Consider the following 20,196-nt stretch of genomic DNA (forward strand, 5'->3'; position numbering starts at 1 on the left):
TTTTAAATTCAAGATCCCAGTTAGGAGGTGAAACCCACTGCAGGTGATCTCCTCTGAAGTGGCAGGAACACACGTTTTAATGTATGCTGTGAAACTCAACACACACACACACACACACACACACACAGATTTTGGAGGATCAACAGAAAAAATACCCATGAAGCTCTGCAACCATCACAGCTGGTCAACATCTGGCAGGCTGCTGCAGCTGGGAGCTGCCTTCCAGCTCTCTGTCAGATTTGAAGGTCTGTTCAACTTTTTTCTAGGAGACTGGTTAAAAAAAAAAAAAAAGGAAAATCATGTTTTGATTAAATAGTTTCCCATCTGCAAATATGAAGATGGAAATAGGTTTGAGTCATTAACAGTCATAACCCTGTTTGTGTCGCTTTCATTTGAAATGAATTCAATTCAATTTTATTTATTTTGTGCCAAATTACAACAGCAGTCACAACAAGCTGTAAGGTAAAGACCATACAAATATACAGAGAACCCCCAACAATCAGACCAACATCCATGAGCAAGCACTTTGGCAACAGTGGGAAGGAAAAACTCCCTTTTAACAGGAAGAAACCTCCAGCAGAGCCAGGCTCAGCGAGGGGCAGGCATCTACTGTTTAATGGGACTCTATTATGTTTTTCCTTCTTCTGTACAGGTCTGACTGTGAACATGGTAGCAACACACATGCGCTGTGCAAAGATTCTGTTTACAAGGCAGCCAATCAGAAGAAAGATAAGGGTTGACTGTGATTACTGTGGTAACACAACCAGACCACGAAACTGGCAATCCGATACCACCAAATAGCTGATCTTGCGCCCTCAAATAGAGCTTCAAGAGCCACTGTGTGGCATCACAAGCTCTCCCTCCATCTTTTATTCTGTGGACACAGTGCCGTTGCTAGTGTGTGGTTGTAGCATGTAACAGTGTGAAGTTGGCTATATTGCTGTGAAGCTGGAGAGCTCTTCATTTCATACCTTACTGCAGTTGTTGCTTCCGGTTGCATAAAATGTTTGCTGTTCAGTATCCATGCTACCATTAAGCAGAATAACATTGGATATAAAAACACTTTGGATCTTAGGACAGCATTAGAAACTTTGTGAACTAGCTTCCCTAGCTGTCTTCTTGTTTGTTTTTTTGCTCGGCTGTTTGCATCTCTTTACTTGTGTACAGCTAAGCGAAACACTACCACTGTTTCTAAGGAAGATGTCTAAGAGTAAGGGCACTGTCCATGTTTTCACACAGAATACCCTTCTCCAGTAAAAAAAAAAAACAGTTTACTGACTGGTTGTTATACAATAAATAAAACCATTTTCCAAATGTGGTGTGGAAAAAATCTTTCAAACTGGCTCTGACTGACAGCTAACCTCATAGAGATGATGGACAGTCGTGCGGTTCAGACTGTAAATCCAGCTTTAGGAGCAGCCTTTGAAAATTCTGAAGATAAAAGCTACAGGAGTACTCTTGGACTGCATTAGCAACTTATCTTCTGATGGATAAAAACTAATTAATAGTAAAGCTTACTATGAAAAAATGACTTTGGAGTACACGATCATAACTTCCTGTGCCTGAAGATAAATTGGACCCACTGTGGTACTGGCAAACTCCAACAAAGAAAACAGCTTTATTGAGAGATAATTACCAAACATACATCCTATGGTTATTGCATACAACTGAGAATTAAAAAGAGCACATGCTTGAAATATATTCTCACATCTTGGAATAGAGTGGGTGGACATGTGTCCTCAGTCTGTGCTAGATGCTGCTCCACCTGGTCTCAGCTATCAGTAACTATCTATTATTATTTTAGAGTCTTTACCTTACAGTATAAACCACCTTGAGGTGACTGTTTTTATGATTTGATGCGATATAAATTGAATTGAACTGAGCTGAATCAAATCCTCCCTCCCAGCTGGTTCTATATATTTCTCCCTGGCGTCAGATCACTCCTGTTGCAGCAGTTTGACACTGGTTTAATGGTTTATTAGGTTTTGACAGTAGGTTTACTTGCTGCGTTTGATAAAGCAGAGCTGTCCCTGGAGATCTCCAAGAGTGTGAGTGCAAGGAGAGGTCTGCTTCATGCACTTCTGGGTTGCACTAATTCTGAGTTGGGTTGGTGTGGACACAAGCGGCCCCTTAAAGTTCGTGTGCCTGTAGCGGCTGCCTTCCATGAATAACAAATAAGACTGACTTTGCTCAGAGATGTGACTTTGTTGAACTAGTGCAGTCTTTTTATGTCCTGGGACCAAAGCAATAATATGGAATGAGAAATGTTGGCTTCGCTGACAGCGCATTCGCCTGTCGTCATCACGTACTGTCCTTGTCAAAAGAACGTCCAATCATGTGCCCGTACTGGCTGTACTTTTGAAGTTTGCTTTAATCACAAATGAGAAAGATGGCTTTTATCAACACAGCTATATGTATTATTCTGCTGGGATTTCTTATAAGTGTAATGATTATAGCCGAACTGACCAGAGCTCCTCATGGCTACAGTATGGACAAACATTTTTGTGATGCTTTTGTGAATTTTTCCATCACTGAGATGTGATATTTTCATGTTTTAGCCCCACTTCTGCTTAAGCTTACCAAAAGGTTTTTTGCTTTTTTCAAGTTCTTTGTTGGAAAGAACTTGATTGGCCCACCGAGAGCCTGAAGGAGAAACTTCAGCCCCATTGGACACCTTTGGGATGAACTGAAACAGAGATTGTGAGCCCGGCCCACAAATCCAACAGCAGTGTTGGATGTGCTCTTCTGGATGAGTGGGCAGAAATCCTGCAGAAGAGTAGTCCTGCGTGTGTAATGTGTAGGTGGTTCAGTGCTTTTGTCCATATACTGTATGCTTCTCTAACATTTCATCTTTCACGCTTTAAATTGTAAACGTCTGCAAGGGTGAGGTTTTCCAGCCATGTCCCACCAGGAGGAGGCCCGAGGCAGACCCAGGACACGCTGGAGACATTATATCTCTCGGCTGGCCTGGGAACGCCTTGGTATTCCCCTGGATAAGCTGGAGGAAGTGGCTGGGGAGAGGGAGGTCTGGGCTTCTCTGCTTGGGCTGCTGCCCCCGCGACCCGGCCCCGTGTAGAGGGAAGAAAATGGATGGATGGACATCTGCAAGACAAAAAAGAAAAACTGTAATTCACATAAAATCTTAACTTTAAATGATGGCATGTAATTTTTTGCTTTTATGAAATTATGTCTTGGAAATCAGGAAACCAAGAACATCATTATTCTAGCTGACACGAAAAGAAAAAGAATCTGTTTGTCCTTCAAAATGTAGGGGCAGGGTAGAGTTAGGGTTAGCACCTATCACCATTTAAGACCTAAGAGGGGTAATAATCTTGAAATTGGGACACAACAAGCAGCCAGCCAGCTTTTCATTCATTCAAATTAAAGCTGCTAAAAATTTTCCAATGCTTCCTCCATGATGTACTCAGATTTTCTGTTCATTTGCACAGTTTTTGGCCCATTGTTCATGTGAATAAAACTTGTCCCTCAGAGCAGATTAACCCTTCAATACTAATTAAAAGGGTTAACAACATTTCACCCATCATTGTGTACAGTAAAAATACTTTTTAAGCCGGGTTGGATGTTGTACGCACCGGCTCACTCTTGGTGGCTGCTTGTCGGAGCCTGGGGCTCGCTCGGCCCCTTCGGGGGGTGGGGTGCCCTCGACCTGCGGCTCGGTCACTCTGGCACAGCTGGCTGCCGGCGGAGCTCACGGGCACGTCACTGCAACCCCCCCTGGCTTCTGCTCCGCGGCTGCTGAGTGACCCCTCATCTGGGGCTCTCCTCAGCTCTTTCTGGGACAGTGGCGCGGCTGCCCCTCCGTTGGTCTTCCTTGGTCTCTTGTGTTCTGGGGGCCTCTGGATGTCTGGAATCTTGATCTCCTCCATACCTGCTTCATGGACTGGAGGACGGGGTTGTGCCCCCCACACCCTCTAACAGATCATTACATGTAGGAACCTTTTAAATACAAGCGCGTTCATGCTCACAGGTGTACACACGGGTGCTCACACACACAAACTACACCCTTTTTGGCTCCTACCTCAAGGCACACTGTGCGCTGTTGATCCTACGTGCTGCACAATAACGTTTAATATTTAGCATTTACTGATATATTCACATAGGTCCTCGCGATGATGTTGTTTATTATATTGGTCTTTTTTTGTTTGTTTTCTCTTTTTTTTCTCAACAGGTGATCCAGGTGATTGATATTTGTATTTTTTGTCTGTTTGTTTTGTTGGTTTTTGGTTTTTTTGCCCTTTATCACTGTTCCTCTTCCCCGCTGTTTGTCTTTCCCTCTTTCTTTCTCCTCTTTTCTTTTTTCTTTTCTTTTCTGTAGGAAACAGGAAACATACAGTGTGATATGCTCTGAGGACCATATCACACTTTTGCTCCAAATCACCTTGGTGCTGTAATCCAGCCATGCCCACAAATGTAAGTGCATTATTCTTCTGACCAAAGAGACATTGTTGTGCATCTTAGTTTAGCTCAACTCCACGTTTGTTGGTATATGAGAAAAGTTTGGCTGCTTTGTTCTCCCACCACCAAGAAATGAGCAGGAAATAGAGTTAGCATTAATTTCCACTGGGGTTTATGTGATAGGAAAGCTGTGTCAAATATATTTCACTAATGACATTTATTTCAGAGTTGGCAGCTCTGTGCTGTAATGACCTGGGCCTGAGCGAGATCTGAGAGGAAAATAAGGATGAAAGGGAGAGAGGCATCAGAGAAAAGAGTGGAGGTGCTTAATGTGGATTTGAATGGAACTGAGGATGGATGGAGGGATGGGGAGTTACATAAGGGGGATACAGAGAATACGTTTTACAGCTGTTTGCAGTCAAAAGTATGAAATGTAACCCGCTGGAGCAAAGAGGCTGTATAAATGTGGGCTTCTTTAAATATTTATACATTTTTATAATTAAATAAGTGGAAAAAAGTAATTGTGACATGTGACAAGCAGATGAAGAACATAACCATGTGATGTAACCATAACCATGTAATCGATCCCCAGTGATTGGAGAGGTGGTACAATGTTACATGGGGCATCATACCTAAGTGCTGTGTCCACATGATGCTGGTAGAAATATTCCACTTTGCGTGTATGCAAGCGCTACATGTGACGTGCACAGATTTAGGGATTTTTTATTTTTTACATCTGAGGGGATTTAGTGAGAGTCTGCCAAATATAAGCAAAATCTAAATGCAAATGCTTCAGTCAGACCAGAAAGTGAAAGCTTTTAGAGCGGCAGTCAGTCCTCTGACTTGAATGTCAGTGAAAATTGATATAAACATGCTGTGCATGCAAGACAGCCTCAAAATAAAACAGAACAGAAAAGATCTGGCACGACCTATATGCAAAAAATACATAAATTAAAAAAAAAAAAAATCAGGATCAGAAGTGAAGTGATAGCATTACTGATTATCTCTTCATCATGGCACCTGTTACTGGGTGGGATATGTTAGGAAGCAACTGAACATTTTGTCCTCAAAGTTGGATGAGCTTGAAGCAGAAAAATGGGCAAGCGTAACGATTTTAGTGAATTTGACAAATGTCAAACTGTGATGCCTGGACAACTGGGTCATCTCTAAACTGGGGTGTTCCTGGTCTTTGATGGCCAGTGTGTATCAAAAGTCATTCAAGAGAGGAACAATGGTAAACCAGCAAAAGGGTCATGAACGGCCAAGGCTCACTGGTGCAGGTGGGGAGCGAAGGCTGACCCATGTGGTCTGATCCAATAGATGAGCTAATGGAGCTCAAACTGCCCAAAATGTGAATGTGGATCTGACAGATTACAGAAAGCATCACAGTTTGTTTCTTAAGATGCTGCAAATGCAGACAAGTCAGGGTACCCATGGTGATGCTGTTTGCCACCTAAAGCACCAACAATGGACTGCAGAGCAACGAAGAAGGGTGCCTGGTCTGAATCAGACCAGGCACCCTTCTGGTTCCATGTCTTTTGCTTAGCTGGGGGACACCAGGATGCACTCTGGGAAAAAGGCAGGCTGTTGGAGGCGTTGTGATGCTTTGGGCAATGTTCTACTGGGAAACCTCGAGTTCTGCCAACCTCGTGGATGTTACGGTCATGGTTCGGGGCAGGATTTTAGGCAGCCGTGTGTGATTAGCACAGGACAATGTGCTTTGACAATGAACCCAAAAACACTTCCAATGGAGTAAAAGCATACCTGGACGGGTCTCCCCAGAGCCTGGACCTTAAAATGATCGAAGCAGCGTGAGATCATCTTGACTGGAACGGAACAAACGCTTCAAAGCTCCAAAGAAGAGCTTTGAATGTCTTTCAAGGATAATGTAGAGCTATTCCTGAAGACTACTTAAAGGAATTACAAGAAAGCTTTCTAAAGAGATATTAGGCAACACTGACTTTAGAATTATACTGACTCTGGTTTGGCTTTATATACTGTAAATGAAAAGGGAAAAAAAAATTTGAGGGGTGGCTCAAAAGTTTTGCACAGTATTGCACATAAATGAAAGACTCAATAAACAGACATTTATTAAACTGGATTAGGTAAGCGTGTCAGCTCTCTGAAGCGCCCATTTCTGTCACGATCCTGGGTCTTATGACCCAGTGTTTTGAGTTTTAGTTCATTTTGATGTTCATAGTGTATGTTTAAGCTTATTAGGTTTCCTATGTTCATTTGCTTATTAGCTCCCACTTGTGTTTTCAACCCCTGTGAAGTCTCCCTTGCCCTTCATGTGTTTCATGTCTGTTGTCTTATGTTGTCATGTCTGCCTCTCATGTTTCCTGTTTTATTTTGAAGAAATCTCGTGTTTTTTATATTATGGAGCATGTTTTGAGTCCTTTGTTGTACTGTTTCTTGTTTCCCTAGATTTCAGTTATGGTTATCATAGGTTTAGTTCTTTGGCTTTGTAATATGGCTTCCCTGTGTTCAATGTTGTGTCTACTGTGACCTCTTTGTACCATGTTTCTGGTCCCTATAGTCTGTCTTCTCAGTTGCTGTTAAGTTTGCATGTTTAGAGTTCAGTCAGTGTGTTTCCTGTTTTACTTTGAAGGTCCATGTCTCATGTGAGTGTTTCTAGTTTTGCTTCCCTTGTCTCGTCCAGCCTGATTACTCCCAGCTGTGCCCTCCTTCTGTGTCTCATTCCCTTGTTATCCCTATGTGTATTTAAGCCCTGTGTTTCTCTTTGTCAGTGTCGTAGTCTCCCTCATGCTGTGTGTGATTCTCCCCGTGTCTCCTGGTATACTTTATGATTAGCTTTCCCAGTTTAGTTTTGTATTACCTGTGTTCTATTTTTCCAGCAATTAAAGCTGTGCTTTTGAGTTCAAGTTCTGTCCCCGTGAGTTTGCGTTTGGGTCCTCTCCTGCCTGCCACACAGCCGAAACATGACAGAAGACTACGACCATTACATGGACCCAGCAAACCGCTCTCAGCTATATGAGCGCCGGGAGGCAGCCCTCGCCCAGCTGGAGGAGGAGCTCCGCTGGAAGCCGTGGCGCGCTCCGGATTTTGAGCACATATTCCACGGAACTCGGCTGGCTTTTGGAGGTCCCCGAAGTTGCCAAAAGAAACATGACAATTTCTATTGTGAGTTGACCAACCCACAGGTGTGAGAACAAGGCACGATGACGCTGAACAACAAAGACCAAACAGTTGACCCCGTGACACGCTTTCAACGACAGTCCCCCTCACACGCTGAAGCAGAAATGCTTCATAAATTGTAAAAATCAAAAGAGAAATAAACAGAGATTAATGCAAACACACAAGATTCAATGGAAAAGTTGGGGATAAAAAACAAAAAGACTTTCTAAATCTTTTAGATAGGTTGTGCATGCAGAGCATTTACAGCGGGTTATTTGTGGTATTAGTACTGCATGACTTATAATACATGCAAATATCAGGTTTTGTTGTTCAAAATAAAGTTAATCAAAACAAACAAATGCAGTTAAACCTCGTGCTAGATCATTCTCCAGATATTATCATCCTTATGAGCACAGTCCCAGACTGACGAACTAAAGAGTGACGCGTGAAAAAGGCTCGCATTAATCGCTGACCCCCTAACCTTGAAGAAAGAGAAAGAGAATTCACTCAAACCTCATTTCGAAAGGACAACTTCAGGAGTCGGAGGTTGTTGAAAAGCTATCTCACTTTTATATGACACTAGAATGACATTTTGGAAAACAAAAATAACCTACATGCATTTGGGAAAAAGAAAACCGTGTCGAGGAGATGGAGGGAAAAAAGAGAGAACACACACTCTGGAATACATGAATACATCATCCTTTCAGTGACCTTTGAATCTTGGTGACATTTTATTCGAATACATGAATTCATAAATATAATCTTCTCTCACCATATTGCCTACCTCTATGAATCCCATACATCTAACTGTACATCTACTGTAGCATATTGCATATCTCGATTAGAGGTGGGTAGTCAATAGTCATTTAGTACTCTGGCTTCTTGTGGAAAGGAGATAATAGGATTGGATGGGAGTAAGAAGGGGAATGAAGACAAAGTAGAGAAAGAGATTAAACACCGAGGTTTCTTCTGCCTCTTCTCAAACAGCCACAGAAGCATCCTGCAGTGTTTTGACGCTGACATCTTTGTGTGATATGCGTGTGTGTGTATGTGCTTCAGGATGTGTGTGTGTGCTATATGTGCTGATGCAATGCATGAGGTGCATATAGGTCCACCTGAGGTCTACCTGCTCGGGATTTATTCTATGATGATCATCACAATTTGATAAAATTACAAACATGTGCTCAAACTACATCCACGTGGACCACATTGCTTGTCATAGTATATATATTTTTTCTACTGTCTTGCTACACTCAAGCAGACCTGAGTCAAATAAACATTTGGGTTTAAAGCAGCAAACAAAACAGTGATTTCCATTTGCTGAATTCCCGCTAATCTGTACACCCACTCTTTAAGAAGAAACCATCCCTTGGGTTTCCCATGCACATGCCAGGCAGCCTGCTCCACTACTGAGAGACTCAGGTACATTTAAAACAGGCGGAAGGATTTAAAGACTGCGTTAAATCTCGTCTGGTTTGCTTCAAATGCCAACACCCGGCCCAGAGAACAGCACGCACGTATAAGACAATAGGTGCTCTTTTGTTTCAGACTGAAACAGGAGTGCTTCTGGGTGACTCAAACGAGGGACGGTCTATTGACGTGTTACCAACCTAGTGATTAGCCCTGCCACAGGGCACTCAAACAAGGGCCTGTACTCGTGACAATAATAGAACTGAAGAGGTGGCTGCGTGTCAGCGGGCTAAGGCTGCGGGTACAAAAGCAGAGCCTATCCAAAGATAGACACTTTGTTCAAAGTACAACTTAACAAGCCTATGCCAGCCAAAAGTTCAAAGTTTTCTTTTTTTTGCTACGTTCACACTCACTACACTTACTACCAACGTTTATACACACACCCAGGACACAGTGCAGTATGACTGATGAGGTTCACTGGAGTCCCGACCAGTTTACTTGAGTGTGGTGTACATCTGGAACATCGCATTAATATTACTTGACCATGTTTTTCCACAATGTTTCAGTTGTTTGTGCGTCCAAACCAGGAGCAGCAGCAGTGCAAACGAGTACCAGCTGTAGGAGGTCAATCGGCTGGATGTGGCATACACTTTCACTGTGCAGACGAGCATCATGTGGATATAAAACATTAATATGGTTGCTGGCCAGAACAGGAACTGTGTGTTGTTGGGGACACTGACTTGTATAGACAGACGGGGCTTTTGGGACTTAGTTATCATCCTGAAAGTTTATCAGATAACCAATCAGATTAACTTCAATTTTTGGAAATCTTCTTTTGTTTTGGTATGACTCAGTATACTTCTATAGGCTCTGATTCAGTGGTCAGCAGGAAGCTGGTGCTTGGAAGTCTTAAAGACATTTAACTTAGCATCCAACTTCCAGTCTCCCAAGTCAGTGCTCACTTTAGCTTCAAAGCTGTTTTACATTACTAGCATCAGAGAGGTCTGATTAAGGAATGGATGTGCCATTGTCAAACGTGGTGTTAGGTATAGTAGCAAAAGATTATTTGTCAATTGTATTTGGCCCAGGTCTACACTTAAATACATTTTAGCCCTTTCATGGGTGTGCAGAAAGCAAAAAATACAGAGTCCACTCTGAAAGTGGCCAATGCTTCCATGAATTACCCACACGCATTCTCAGCAGCATTCACAGTCTTCTTCTTTTCAAAGAGGCCATCTGTCACTGTTCAGACTGGCCAGGCTCATTGCTTGTCTTGGTCTCCCTCTTTCTCACAAATGGAGACAGAAGCAGGTACATTCACGCAACTTCAAAATGTTGAAGTTGGAAAAAACAAAACAAAAGACAACTTTTCCATCACCCGCCAAATCTTCCAAAGAAAAAAAAGGTTGATGCTACTATTAGCCATGGACATTACAAAAAAACACGAAAAGAAAACTGTACAAAGTTCAGTTCTTCCTCAAAAGAAGCTTCCGAGTTTGCCATCCGTCCAATTTTGACAACAGGGTTTTTGGACAATGGTTCAGGCCGCATTGAGTAAAGTGAACCCGGTCCTTAGAGAGGATTGAACTTCTTAACAGTTTCGTCTAGAAAACACCGCCTTTGTAATGTTCACAAATCACTGCAATTTTCAGGGCTGTCTCTGTAATGGCTTTCTGAATATTCTCTCAAGATGGCTATAATATAAAACCCAGGATCTGCCACATCTCAAAGGCTCAGTCCTGTTAACACAAAAGCTGAGCTCCTTGACATTATTGTATAGACCTAGCAAAGAGCAATCGTATATCCTGTGTAAGAGAAATGATGCTAAAACTCAGAAGCGACTGGAATCTTTTGAGAAATGACTGATCCTAAACAGAGAGAGAGAGAGAACGAATGATTTAATAAAGACAAGAGAGAATTTCAGATTCCGGTTCACAGGACGTGTATTAAAAATCTCTCCCTGTTCTGTTCAAGGTCCAGAAATGCAAATGGTTAAAGAGTTCCACTACAGAGAGGCAACAAGTGTTTCATCTGTTTTTCCTGGAGCATGTGTCTGCGGTCTGACGCCTGCTTTTCATGCTGAGGCCTGTGATGTCTTGCTCTTCACCTCTTGCCATTCCCTCTGTCAAGGGGTTGGATAAGAAACCATGGACGTGTATGCCATGAAAGTGGTGGCCATCTTTACTCCGGGCAGACAGATTCGTTAGGTCCAGAGACCCTGTGCTGTTGCATTTCTTCACCAGCGGGGGTGCCAAAGAGTCCGGGGTAAACAGTGACGTAAGGGAGAGACTGTTCAGTGTTTCTGACAGGTGCTCGCTGCTGAAGGTTTGACGGCAGTCATCCCGGTTTGTCCCCGTGCCAACATCCTCATCTGACGGGTCCACGGAGTCCTGCTGGGGGCAACCGGGGCTGGTGCTGCCGCCTCTGCTGCTGCTCTGGCTCCTCTGGTGCCTCCGGGTGGCTTGGAGGGTCAAAGGAGTACTGTGTCTCTTTAGTAAAGAGCAGCCCTGGTCTCCTGTAGTCGGTGTCTGGCGTTGCGAGGGGTGGCTGGGGACAGGGGAGAGGTGGGGTGTGGGGAGATCCAGATATCGAGGTGAGGAGACGCTGAAGCTCAGCCCTTCTTCCAGTGCTGCCTGCAGGCTGCCCTCTGAACTGGCTGTGGCCAAAGAGGAGTCACTGTGGGACGGGTGCTGGAAGAGAGGATAAGAATTTAGATAAAAACCAAAAAGAAAAAAAAATAACAAAAACACAGACGAATTTACAGTTACAGCTTAATGTCTTTACACATCGGACACATGTAATCCGTGTGAAAACATCAGGACCAGCTCATCATCGCTTCATGTCAAGATACAAGTTCAGATCCCAAAAATTCTGAATTTCCTGGAGCTATTGTTACCTAGATAACATTGAAGTAAAACACCAATAAAGAAAAGAAAACCAGCTCTTATTGGCTGATGTTACTATGACCAGTACCTAAGGACAGTTGTGCAACAGGAAAGGAAGGATCTGCCCCGGGACGACAACACATTGGTTTGAACTCATTCTCGGTTAACCAATTTCAGAGAAGTCCTAATAATATGAAACCGTGAAACCACCTCGCTTGTAATTCCCCCTGCTTGAAGGACCCCGCCCTGAGTTTGGGGGAAGCGTTTGTTTAATCCAATATGTCTGTATGCAGGAGGGATTTAGTCATTATTTCTAATCCTGCCAGTACTAAAATAAGAGATTACGAAAAAGCAGAAACATAGTGGCAGGGAGCGAACGCAAAGCAAAGAGGGATAGAGAGGATCACCCAGGAGAGGAGAAAAAGGAAAACAGAAAAGCGACACGGGAGAATGTGAGAAGCGCGAGCCAAGCACAACAGCGAGTGCCGAGTCGGTATCAGGCTCGGGGCTGGCCGGGCTAATTAGCTGAGCGCCGCAAAGCATTACTGTAGCAGCGGAGGATCACAGAGCCACTCAGGCACGAGCTAAACAAACCAAACAGGTAGAGGTGAAAAGAGAAATCTGTCTCCATGGTTACAAAAGGAACAAGAACTAAAATAAGGGCTTTATTTTTCTCCCCCATTCGAGTTTGTTTCACGTAGGAGCCAGCATAGGGGAGGTGTTAGATTCAGTATGGAAGAGAGGCTGGCTTTAATTATGACTAAATAAACTCTCTGGAGTCCCACACTGCAGTAGGACTTCAGTGGAGGGTGGTGATACGTGTATATTCACGATTTGGCGCGCAGTAATTAGATTCTGACTGATAGATCGCAGAAGAGGCTGCTGTGTCACATCTAACTGTGCCACTCCTACTCAAGTGTTGATTTCTAATGAACTAAAGTGATTCCAAGTGTTTATTACACCCACAGCTGTAACAATGTCATCAAATCAATATCTAGGGCCAACATCTAGTGTCACTATATGATATAAGGCAGGGGTGTCAGCCTAGCAAAGACTTCAATCTGGCCTACTGACAAGCTGTCTACCTCTTCATAAAGAGCCATATTGGGTCATGTATTCATGCTAAATTCAAGGAATTCAGTCGTAGATAAACAGCTAAATAACAGAGAAGTTTAAAAAAAACTCTGTGAATTAACAAAAACTTTATGAAACATGTAGTTAAACATCTTTCCCCTGACAGAAAGGGGCCCAGGTAAGATCAGTGTGGACTCTACGTATGTGGCCCATGACGTAAAATGAGTTTGACATCCCTGGTGTGATGTGTGTTACAGTTTTCGGTTCCCAGATGTTCTCATTCAGTCTCACAAACACGTCTGCCTCTCAACAACCTCTGCATGACATCGCCGAGCATTGACATAAAGGACACGTTTATACTGCGTTCTATCGTGTCACTGATGTTTTGCACAGCAATGCTGATGTCGTCTGTTCAGCCAGCCATACAGACACAAACGAATCCATTCATCTGCTCGTAATACCTGGGAGCCCAAAGGCCTGCTGTTGGCTCTGGGTGAGCGGAGGGACGCCCAGGAGGCTGGGGAGGCCGACCTGGAAGGCCGTCTGTCTCCTGGGCTTACGCTGTTTCCAGGACTGTTTGGATGAGCTGCAGCAGCTGGGTGGAAGACTGGTGAAGTTTCACGAGCACCTCCACTGCAGCTTCCTCCATCATCATCTGTAAAGGGAAGGCTGCAGTTTAATCCAGCTGTGGCATTGACACTCATATTGCTATCACTTTGTAAGTCTGCCTCTCTCTCTGCATCTTTTATTGTAGAGACAGGAGTGGTAACCACCACAGAGGCAGTTGTGAATACTCGGGAATTGTTCTCTGTCTCTGGATAGATTTAGTCTTTTTCTGTATGATTTCCTGTCCTTGTTTCCTTCATAAGGATGTCAGCCAAAGTGATTCCCCACACTTACTCAGCAGTGTCAGGATTTGTTCCAGTCAATCACTATTTCCTCACAGAAAAGTGACAAAATATTCAATGAATGTTTAGACCGTCTTATCTATGTTTCCACCACATTGCAAACAATCTCTATAAACAAATGTTGACGCATCAATTGCAGAATTTTTACGCAATGAAGGAAACTTTTGTTACTATAATGACTCATCATGCTGTAGCAGGTTTTGGCTGCATGCAAAAAATCACAGTGGAGAGCAAAAGAATCCTTTTACTGAAGTCCAACCTCAAAACCATCAGACATTTCCTGCAGTTTAGTTTTTTCTAAGCTTTTGTTTGGAACATCGACATTTGTGAACACTGACCAATGGAAGTCTTGGCCTGGATACTCACTGGCTACGCTGCAAGACCCCCCAAAAAGATTTCTACCTTGAGCCAAGGAGGTTATGTTTTTGGTAGCTTTTGTATGTGTGTGCGTCATTTTGTCATGCTCGAAGTTTTAAATGAACTCTGATCAAATATTGTGGACGTGTAGAGCAGGGTCATGTTAATATTCCATTAAAACTTGGCTTCATCCACCAAAGTCTTCAAGGTTAAACTTGTGATTAATTGGTCAAAGCTCTAATCTTATAACTTACAAAAGACTATTCTTCTATTGTCAACATAGAAAGTGATGTATAAAGAATTAAAATATATTATCACATATATTTAAATATAGCTCAATTTTCCCACCTTAACATGGACAAAACTTTATATTTATCTTCACAACCATTTTACAAGTTAGTGATCTGATGGCTCAACGTGTCCTTAATCTAAATGAAGAAGAAAGTATTATTTCAGCTTCAGGGTAACGAGCCAAACGACAGAATGTCACACCTCATTGTACATTCTGCTAACACCACCATGTGGGGTTAAGTATCTGATGGTAATCTTTGTTCGGAAATTAAATTCTGAACACCTCATTCAGGGCACCTCTTTTCTTACTTAATTAAAAATGTTATTGCACCATATTATAAGAAAAATGAACAAAAAGACATTAATACAGTTAGTACAATGAACTGTTCAAAGTTAAAAGTTATCAGGAAGCAATTAAATGTCTTTCACACTTTAATAAACTTTAATAAACTAATATATATATATATATATATATATATATATATATATATATATATATATATATATATATATATATATATATATATATATATATATATATACCCTCAGAAGGTCTGCTAGATGATGTTAATGCAGCACTACGGGCAATACCTACAACCACGATTACCGACACTAACAAGCTGATCTACAATACGGCAGCAGTGATCAGTGAGATGCTTGGCTACAAGTTGAACAGCCACAAGGGGCAGTACCCTCCATGGAGAAGGAGGCTAGAGGGCAAGATCAAAGTAGCACGGAGGGAGGTTAGCCAACTAACGGAGTTGCAGAAAGGTGCGACAAATAAGGTGCCTAAGAAATACAGCAAGCTGTCCATACCTGAGGCCTTGGAAACTGCCAAGCAAAGACTCACAGCCTTGGCCAGCCGCTTGAGGAGGTACACCAGAGAGATAGAAGGCAGGAGAATAAACCAGCTGTTCTCCACAGAACCAGCAAAGGTGTACTCTCAGTGGCAAGGGAACAATAAGAGAACAGCACCACCAAGGCTGGAGACGGAGCAATACTGGAAGAGCATATGGGAGAAGGATGCAACCCATAACGGCAATGCTCAGTGGCTAGTGGATCTGAGGGCAGACCACAGCGACCTCCCTGAACAGGGTCCAGTGACCATCACAGTGGCAGATATCCAAGAAAGGGTCTCCAGTATGAAGAGTTGGACAGCACCAGGGCCCGACATGGTTCACGCCTACTGGCTGAAGAAGCTGACTGCACTCCACGAGCGTCTGGCAGCACAAATGAACCAGCTGCTAGTTAACGAGAGACACCCGGAATGGCTAACTGAAGGCCGGACGGTCCTGATCCCCAAGGACCCCAAGAAGGGACCGGTCCCCTCCAACTACCGACCAATAACCTGCCTCAGTACTACATGGAAGCTCCTGTCAGGCATCATATCGGCTAAGATGAACAGGCACATGGGTCAATACATGAGCGGGACACAGAAAGGAATTGGCAAGAATACCAGAGGCGCAAAACACCAGCTACTGGTAGACAGAACAATCAGCCGAGACTGCAAGACCAGACTGACCAACCTGTGCACTGCCTGGATTGATTACAAGAAGGCCTATGACTCAATGCCCCACAGCTGGATACTGGAATGCCTAGAATTGTACAAGATCAATGGGACCCTAAGAGCCTTCATCAGGAACTCAATGGGGATGTGGCGTACAACACTAGAGGCCAACTCCAAGCCCATAGCACAAGTTACCATCAAGTGCGGGATCTACCAAGGAGATGCTCTGTCCCCACTGCTGTTCTGCATAGGCCTGAACCCCCTCAGTGAGATCATTAACAAGACTGGCTACGGATACCGACTACGGAACGGAGCAGTTGTCAGCCACCTCCTGTACATGGATGACATCAAGCTGTATGCCAAGAGTGAACGAGACATCGATTCACTGATCCACACTACCAGGCTATACAGCAATGACATTGGAATGTCGTTCGGACTGGAGAAGTGTAGTCGGATGGTAACAAAGAGAGGGAAGGTAGTCAGAACTGAGGGGATTGAACTACCAGAAGGCAACATTGCAGACATAGAGGACAGTTACAAGTACCTGGGGATCCCGCAGGCAAATGGGAACCATGAAGAGGCCGCTAGAAAGGCTGCAACCACCAAGTACCTGCAGAGGGTCAGGCAAGTCCTGAGGAGTCAGCTGAATGGTAAGAACAAGATCCGGGCCATCAACACGTACGCCCTGCCCGTGATCAGGTACCCTGCTGGGGTAATAGGCTGGCCAAAGGAGGAGATAGAAGCCACTGACATAAAGACAAGAAAGCTCCTTACCATGCATGGAGGGTTTCACCCCAAGTCCAGCACCCTGAGGCTGTACGCTAAGCGGAAGGAAGGGGGCCGGGGACTGGTGAGTGTCAGCACCACAGTCCAGGATGAGACAAGGAACATCCAAGAATACATTGGGAAGATGGCCCCAACTGACCGAGTGCTCAGTGAATACCTCAGGCAGCAGAAACCCAAGAAAGAGGAGGGAGACGAGGAACCATCATGGAAGGACAGGCCCCTGCACGGTATGTACCACCGGCAGATAGAGGAGGTGGCTGATATCCAGAAATCCTACCAGTGGCTGGACAAAGCTGGACTGAAAGACAGCACAGAGGCACTAATCATGGCAGCACAAGAACAAGCTCTGAGTACAAGATCCATAGAGGCTGGGGTCTATCACACCAGGCAAGACCCCAGGTGCAGGCTGTGTAAAGATGCCCCAGAGACAATCCAGCACATAACAGCAGGGTGCAAGATGCTAGCAGGCAAGGCATACATGGAACGCCATAACCAAGTGGCCGGCATAGTGTACAGGAACATCTGTGCCGAGTATAACCTAGAAGTCCCGAGGTCAAAATGGGAGATGCCCCCAAGGGTGGTGGAGAATGACCGAGCTAAGATCCTGTGGGACTTCCAGATACAGACGGACAAAATGGTGGTGGCTAACCAACCGGACATAGTGGTGGTAGACAAACAGAAGAAGACGGCCGTAGTGATCGATGTAGCGGTTCCGAATGACAGCAATATCAGGAAGAAGGAACACGAGAAGCTGGAGAAATACCAAGGGCTCAGAGAAGAGCTCGAGAGGATGTGGAGGGTGAAGGTAACGGTGGTCCCCGTGGTAATCGGAGCACTAGGTGCGGTGACTCCCAAGCTAGGCGAGTGGCTCCAGCAGATCCCGGGAATAACATCGGAGATCTCTGTCCAGAAGAGCGCAGTCCTGGGAACAGCTAAGATACTGCGCAGGACCCTCAAGCTCCCAGGCCTCTGGTAGAGGACCCGAGCTTGAAGGATAAACCGCCCGCAGGGGCGCGCTGGGTGTTTTATATATATATATAAAGTATATAGATAAAGTTGCATTTTGTCTGTTCTGCAAACACAATTTTTACATTTTCAAGATAGATGAGAGTTTCTCACAGGGATATATCGTCTTGAAATTAAAGTTGTAACGGGATTCTATTTCAAATTAGACCTTGAGCATCCAAACATCACAGACATATTTGGAAAAATTAAAGGTGGAGTGAAAACATTTCATCTCCCAATCTGAGCATTTAGGAATAAATATTTTAAATAAGTAAGTAAGAGGGTTAATAATTAATGGAATGGACCCTCTGAGTTAGTATGTCTGTTCTGGTGATGGCAGTTATGTTACAGGGGGTGTTCAATGTTGAATTGCACCTTAACTTGTCATTCATTAGCATATCTGTCTGCCTTATGTCTGGCTTCATCGATCACTTCTTTAACTGCAGTGGAAGTCGATCAACTATGCAGGATGTGAGAGATGTCGAGTAAAAAAGTCTTACTTTTCTATAAATGTTAACATCAATGCCAAAGTCATGTCTTAATGAAATCATAGTGGTTGATACCAATGAGGGTCAGAAAGAGCACAGATAAGTGTGATAAAGGAAGCTCATATGTCCGTTGATTTTACTCTTTATTTTTTGCTTTGTGTTTTGTGTGTATGAAAGATTACATTGAACCATTTGGATGAAAAACAATCTACAAAGGTAGGATTTACAGAACGATTATTTTTTAGACTATGCTTGGCAGTCTCTTATTTAATAATTGAAAACTATTAACAGAAATTAACAGAAAGGTTTTTTTTGCAACTTTGATCTTTTTTGGTGGTAGAGATGCATTACCACTCACTTTCTCTCTCTCAAGGTGTTTATCACTTTACGTGTAAAAGAACAAATATTTTTTGAAAAACTGCTGTGATGTAAAAGCGCACCTCCCTGAATTCCCAGTGCTTCCCGTTGTGCAGCTACTCAGTCAGAATTACAGAGTAACTGCTTTATCTATTTACAGCACTGCTGCACAAAGTTGAACATTTTTAAAGAAGCAGTCAATAATTTTGTAACGCGCCATGAAGGACTGCAGTCTTGTTTCACGGCGTAAACAGCATGAGCAAATTTGCGGTCGATAGCACGGAGCAGGTGGAATGAAAAGTTAGAGATGAGCATCTTGTTGCCTGCAGCTCTTCACAGGCAGCTCAGCGTTGCTGCTTCTTGTTATTTTATAAAACCCCTGAAACTTTTAAAACGAATCCACAGTTTACATACAGAAAAAAATGATAAAAATACAGAAAATAAAGGCAAATATTTGACAAGTGATGAGTTGTAACTACACATACAGTACAGTGTACTTTAAATAATCTGGAAATCATGAAGCCAGTAGATTTTACCACTGAGTATGTCACACATGTAGTCACTTTGAAGGACACTACGAGCTACATGCAGCTTCCTTGATCTTGCGCTGTCATCTTGTTTATGCCAGTACCTTTGTCATGTGCAGGGCTTTTCTGCTCCGGTGAGGCAGGATTGCACTGATGATGGATGCCCACTTCAAACAGCCCCTGAACACCCTCCTCGCTTCCTGAGCTGGAGGGACGAAGCCCTCTGTAACCCGCCTGTCTGGGCAACTCTTCCGAACTGCGGGAGTCACTGCTGCCCCTCTGAAAGAAAGATGAAGAAAATAAGAGCAGAATTTGAAAGGAGAAGATTGACTGAAAGTGGAGATGGGAAAAAATTACCTAGAAAGAATAAATATCCAGGCGCACTGATGTTCACTGGAGCAAGAGAGACACCAAACTGAGGAGTTTCATTTCACCTTATCATAATGGAAATCTGAGTAGCATTTGTTTTTCAGTTTCAAAAAGCTCCCTTTTCATATCCCATCTATACAAGTCTGATTAAAATTGGAGGTGGTTAAAAGAAAGTAACGGCAGGCTTCAAAGCTTCAAATTGCTTGGCTGTTGTTGTTGGTTGTAAACTGGATTAAATGAGCTGGCCTTCAATACCACAGGGATGAAACAGACCAGGTGGAACGTCGGTGAGCTGAGAGCGAAGCATTCATGTGATGATGGAGATATAAAAGACATGCTCACGAACTCACACACACACACAGGAAAACATACGTACAAACTCCCATGTGCCCATGTCAAAAGCACAGTGCGAGGCATGTGTTTTAATTAGGCAGTAAAGAATGTAAATAGTCATTAATAATGATTAGCAAGACCTAAGGGCTATGATGACATGATTTTACCTGTGTGTGTGTGTAGGCATGAGTGATTAGAGCTAATGTTCATTTCTGTCCCACTTATCAGGGTTAATTTCATGGTTGCTAGCATCAGCAAATAGATGTTTTTCCTTACTGATCGCCTTGGCCAAGAAAAACATTTTAAATAACTCCTTTAGCACCATAGCAAGGATAAACTTGAAGA

General features: G+C 43.4%; 1 protein-coding gene across 1 annotated transcript in view; it reads right to left on the reverse strand.

Annotated features, from left to right (window-relative positions):
* Positions 1 to 8,101: 8,101 nt before the first annotated feature.
* Positions 8,102 to 20,196, reverse strand: part of LOC146707141 (voltage-dependent T-type calcium channel subunit alpha-1I-like) — a 186,873-nt gene continuing 174,778 nt past the window's right edge. The window contains exons 34-36 of the mRNA XM_085458476.1: positions 19,254 to 19,428; positions 13,385 to 13,578; positions 8,102 to 11,654 (exon numbers count right to left, since the gene is read on the reverse strand). Coding sequence (XP_085314602.1) covers positions 10,992 to 11,654; positions 13,385 to 13,578; positions 19,254 to 19,428 — 1,032 coding nt within the window. The 3' untranslated portion in view covers positions 8,102 to 10,991. The remainder of the gene's footprint in view (positions 11,655 to 13,384; positions 13,579 to 19,253; positions 19,429 to 20,196) is intronic.

The sequence above is a fragment of the Copadichromis virginalis genome, linkage group LG6 (assembly GCF_057382275.1).
Source record: "Copadichromis virginalis isolate Kocher_CV1m ecotype Utaka linkage group LG6, C_Virginalis_male_GT1.1, whole genome shotgun sequence".
In the NCBI taxonomy this organism is placed as follows: domain Eukaryota; kingdom Metazoa; phylum Chordata; class Actinopteri; order Cichliformes; family Cichlidae; genus Copadichromis; species Copadichromis virginalis.